The 5,534-nt window shown below is 39.4% G+C and overlaps 1 protein-coding gene across 1 annotated transcript in view; it reads left to right on the top strand.

Moving 5' to 3' along the window:
- Positions 1-4,477: 4,477 nt before the first annotated feature.
- LOC110336651 (shugoshin 2-like) overlaps positions 4,478-5,534 on the top strand; it is a 24,342-nt gene continuing 23,285 nt past the window's right edge. Inside the window, exon 1 of the mRNA XM_021219338.1 lies at positions 4,478-4,601. Within this exon, the coding sequence (XP_021074997.1) occupies positions 4,478-4,601 (124 nt within the window). The remainder of the gene's footprint in view (positions 4,602-5,534) is intronic.

The following is a 5,534-nucleotide window of genomic DNA, read 5'->3' as shown; positions in this document are numbered from 1 at the left end:
TTTGTTAAATGCTTTTTCTGCATCTAAGGAGATGATCATGTGATTTCTTTTCCTTTGAGTTTGCTTATATAGTGTATTACACTGATGGATTTTTATATATTAAACCAACCTTGAATCCCTGGGATGAAGCCTACTTGATCGTGGTGAATGATGGTTTTGATGTGTTCTTAGATTCAGTTTGCAAGAATTTTATTAAGTATTTTTGCATCAATATTCATAAGCAAGATTGGTCTGAATTTTTCTTTTTTGTTTGGGTCCTGTTGTGGTTTAGGTATCAGAATAATTGTGGCTTCATAGAGTGAGTTAGGTAGTATTCCTTCTGTTTCTATTTTATGGAATAGTTTGAGGAGAATTGGTATCAGGTCTTCTTTGAATGTCTGGAAGAATTCTTCACCAAATCCATCTGGCCCTGGGCTTTTTTGGTTGGGAGGTTTTTAATGACGTCTTCTATTTAATTGTGTGATATGGGCTTGTTTAGTTTATCTGATCGTGATTTAAATGTGGTATGTAACATCTGTCTAGAAAACCATCCATTTCATCTAGATTTTCCAGATTTGTTGAGTATAGGCTTTTATAGTAGGATCTGATGATTTTTTGAATTTCCTCCATTTCTGTTGTTATATCTCCCTTTTCATTTCTGATTTTATTAATTTGGATACTGCCTCTTGGCCCTTTAGTTAGTTTTGCTAGGGGTTTATCTATCTTGTTGATTCTTTCAAAGAACCAGCTTTTGGTTTTGCTGATCCTTTGTATTGTTTTCTTTGTTTCTATTTGGTTGATTTTGGCCCTGAATTTGACTATTTTCTGCCTTCTACTCCTCTTGGGTAAGTATACTTCTTTTTGTTCTAGGGCTCTCAAGTGTGTTGATAAGTTGTTAGTGTAAGATCTCCTCAGTTTCTTTACCAGGGCACGTAGTACTGCTTTCATTGTGTTCCAATTGTTTGGATATGATGTGTAAACATTTTCATTAAATTCCAGGAAGTCTTTAATATATTTCTTTATTTCTTTCCTGACCAATTTATCACTGAGTAAAGAGTTGTTCAGTTTCCCCGTGTATGTGGGCTTTCTGTAATATTTGCTGTTATTGAAGACCATCCTTAGGCCATGGTGATCTGATAGGATGCATGATATTATTTCAATCTTCTTGTATCTATTGAGGATTGTTTTGTGACCTATTATGATCTATTTTGGAGAAGATAACATGAGGTTCTGAGAAGAAGGTATATTCTTTTGTTTTAGGGTGAAATGTTCTATAGGTGTCTGTTAAATCAATTTGGTTCATAACCTCTCTTAATTTCACTGTGTCTTAGTTTCTATTTCAATGACCTGTCCATTGGTGAGAGTAGAATGGTGAAATCTTCCCATATTCTTGTTTGGAGTTCAATGTGTGTTTTCTGTTTCTTTTATGGATTTGAGTGCTCTTGCATTTGGGGCATAGATGTTCAGAATTGAGACTTTCTCTTGGTGGATTTTTCCCCTTGATGAATATGAAGTGATCTTCTTTATCACACTTGATAACTTTTGGTTGAAAGTCTATTCTATTGGATATTAGGATGGCAACTCCTGCTTGTTTCCTGTGACCGTTTGGTTGGAGGACCTTTTTCCATCCTTTTACTTTGAGATAGTGCCTTTCTTTGTTGTTGAGGTGTGTTTTTTATATCCAGCAAAATGCTGGATCGTGTTTGTGTATCTAGTCTGTTAGCTTATGTCTTTGTATAGGTGAGTTGAGTCTATTAATATTGAGAGATATTAAAGAGAGATGACTGTTGGTTCCTGACATGTTTGTATTTGTAGGTGGTTTTATGTGCTTGTTGCTCTCTGCTTCTGACTTTGTTGTGAGATGCTTAATGTCTTGTTCTTTGGTGCAAGTACAAGTATTTTCCTTGTGTTAGAGTTTCCTTCCAGGATCCTCTGGGTTAGTAGCTAGATACTGTTTGAATTTGGTTTTGTCCTGGAATATTTTCTCTCCATCTGTGTTGATTGAGAGTTTTGCTGGCTATAGTAGCCTGGGCTGGCATTTGTGTTCTCTTAGAGTCTGCATGACCTCTGACCAGGCTCTTCTGGCTTTCATAGTCTGTGTTGAGAAGTCTGATGTAATTCTGATAGATCTGCCTTTGTATGTTACTCAGCCTTTTCCCCTTGCAGCTCTTAATATTCTTTCTTTGCTCTGTGCATTTAGTGTTTTGATAATTATGCAATGAGAATATTTTCTTTTCTGGTCTCATTTATTTGGTGTTCTATAAGCTTCTTGTACCTGTATGTCCATCTCTTTCTTTAGGTCGGGGACGTTTTCTTCTATGATTTTGTTGAAGACATTTTCAGGTCCTTTCATCTGGGAATCTTTGTTCTCCTGTATTCCAGTTATTCTTAGATTTGGTCTCTTCATTGTGTCCTGAATTTCCTGGATGCTTTGGTTTAGGAGTTTTTTTATGTTTTTAATTTTCTTTGACAGTTGGGTCCTACCCTATCCTTTACACCTGAGATTTTCTCTTAATTCTCTTGTATTCTGTTGGTGATGCTTACATCTGTAATTCCTGACCTCTTTCCTAGGTTTTCCATTTTCAGGTTTGCCTTCATTTGTGTTTTCTTTATTGTTTCTACTTCCACTTTTAGGTCTTAGATTGCTTTATTCAATTTCTTCACCTGTTTGTCTGTGTTTTCCTGTATTGCTTTCAGTGAGTTATTAATATCCTCCTTAAAGGACTCCATTATCTTTATGAGATAGGATTTTAGGACAGATTCCTGATTTCTAGGTGTGTTGGTGTATTCAGGGCTTACTGTTTTGGGAGAACTGGGTTCTGGTGATGCCCATGTATTTTGGCTTCTGTTGCTATGGTCTTGTGCTTTCTATCTGGATATCCCTGGTGTTTGTTGAGCTGGGTGACTGCATGGAGTCTGCCACTTTGTCCCTGGGTTGCTTCAGGTCTCCTGTTAGGCTTGTGTCCCTGGCTATGTCAGACCACCTGTGGGGCCTTCCAACTGGGGGCTTTTCACAGAGGCAGAGAAGCTGCTGATCTCTTGCCCTGGCTGTAGTAGATCTCCTGGGAAGTCTTCAGACCATTGGGTCTTCTGTGGAGTAGTCAAGCTGTTATCCAAGTGCTCTGTGTGCAGTGGATCCTCAACTGTTCTGAGAGCAGCGGGTCCTCAACTGCTCTGAGTGCAGAGGGTGCTCTAGGATGGATTGGGATATGGAATCTTCACGGGAGCAGACCAACTAGGGGTCTGGCCCAGCAGCAAGGACCAGGCAGAAGGAGTGGGAGGGATGAAAGGTAGGGGAGTGGTATTCGGGATAGCGGGGGTTTTGGTGGGTGATAGGTCCTGAGTCCACCAGGCTCCCAGCAGGAGCTCCCGGACCCGGGGTGGGACTAGGGGTAGTTTGCCCCAGCAGCAAGGACCAGACGAAAGCTCATATTTATTTCTATCAGAAATGGTTATCCAAGGAGCTGCTTTGTGCCAGGCACTAAGAGGCTTTAAGAGTTCCGCAGAAAACAAATTTGACAGAAACTTGTGTCTGTCAGCGTTGCCCTAATCTTCTCCGTGAAGATGCTTGTGATGGCATTAGGGATGCCTAGATAAATGAGATTCTCATCATTGGATCCTTACATTAAATCTGCAGACTGTGTATAGATGAAGCATTGCAAGTCCCTGACTAGGCTACTCTGTAGCCTACTGTAGGACTGATTACAGGATGTGAAGAATTGGAGGGTGGTTAGGGTGAGGAAGAGAAAATGTGGAATCTAGAGATTTTTGTCATGGACATGAGTAGAATACTGAGATTGTTCTGTGAACTCAAAGCAAGGAGCAGAGCGGGTTGTGGAGGGAATGTAGGTTTGGGGAGCTGACCCCATTCAAGCACATAGGTCAGTCAAGCTTTTCTGATCTGTTTTCTGCCCAGATAGCATTAACACTTTTTTAACATCTTGCGTGTTAAAGTCATTGTTCTTGTCATACTGTCTAATTATTTATCTCCCTGTTTCTATTACATTGTTAACCAGTATAGATCATAAATCTAGACTTAAGTATGCTTATAATTTCCTATCTTTCCAGCCCTCTTCCGCTCCTTGAACGAGTCATTTCTTTTGTGCTTCCATGAAGGTCCACTGGCCTGTCTAAGGATATACTTTTGCATAGTAACAGAACAGTGTCTGTCTCCCACTGGACTTTTTCTTCCATGACAGCAGGGGCCTTATCCTGTCATCTGCTGGTAGCCCATTTTGTCCAGTAGGCATGTAGATATAATATAGATTTGAATAGACAAACAAAAGTATTTACCTTCTTAGAATACACTAATTCTCTTGATTATATAAATTTGTATCTTGAGATTTTTATGCAAAGGGCTTTGCAAATACTTATGTAGACACTATGTTAAGTCATGGTGGTTGACTTTAGAATGGATCATTGGCAGTTTTTACTCTTATTAATCAGTACTATACTCTCCCACCCCAACCCCATCCTTTCTTTTCCTTTCACTTTAGAAATGGAGTACCCAGGGATAGAAGTTGACTCCATTACCTCTGGAATTGAGAGACGAGTGAAGGACAGAATTGCAAAGACCAAGTTGAGTGTTTCTCTTGCTTCAAAGATCAAAACAAAAATATTTAGTAAGTGCCTACCCTATTTTAGCAAATATGGAAAACTACTAAAATGACTACTTTGTTAGCTGGTACTTTTTCTGTTTGATCTTTCCTGTCTGTGGCTTTCAGCTATCCTGCTGAATAGTTTTGCTAATCTGCCCTTGGTGATAGCTGTACTGTAAGCAGCCCATGGCTGGCCAGTCCCCGGGCAGCTAGCTCCCTTTCAGCTTGCAAAGACAATACCAATATGGCTTCTCAAGAAAAGAGCTAAATAGAGTAAGAGATTTGCTCAGCATTCTATGGCAGTCAGGTGATAAGTCATGTAGAACTGCTTGGCCAAGGTGCGGTGTGGTAGTACATGATTTTATATAGGCCAGAGTTCACCAAGAAAGCACTACACACTTTGGAAATGAGATTTTATGAGTCCAGACAGTAAGGTGTTAGGAAGGCAAACAGACAAATAAAACCATAAACAACAACAACATCATCAACAACAACATCCCATGAAGATGGGAAACTCCCCATGATAAACTTTTATTGCTCTCAAAAATTCTCAATGGTTCATGCCCATGTTGGCTACACTGGGGAATGTACTGTCTGCCTGCTGATGTTACACACCCATGACTTATGACAGAGCCAAAATGTTTAAGTATCTTTAGATCAGGGCATTGCACCTACCAGGATCTGTAGGTCAATCTGAATTAGCCAGCTTTCTACAGTGGTTATTTTCTGCTTCATTAGTCAGGACCATTTGGAAAACAGCAGGAAAATGTTACTTTAGCTTCTGGATGTCCTCACTGGTTGTGGTCTGTTTCTATTGGGTATGCCAAGGAGAGCCAAGTGAAACTGCTCTGTACCAAAGATAAAGTCTGTTATGGATTCTTTCTTTCTTTCTTTCTTTCTTTCTTTCTTTCTTTCTTTCTTTCTTTCTTTCTTTCTTTCTTTCTTTCTTTCTTTCTT

The sequence above is a fragment of the Mus pahari genome, chromosome 19 (assembly GCF_900095145.1).
Source record: "Mus pahari chromosome 19, PAHARI_EIJ_v1.1, whole genome shotgun sequence".
In the NCBI taxonomy this organism is placed as follows: Eukaryota; Metazoa; Chordata; class Mammalia; order Rodentia; family Muridae; genus Mus; species Mus pahari.
This window is presented reverse-complemented; position numbering and strand designations above follow the sequence as displayed.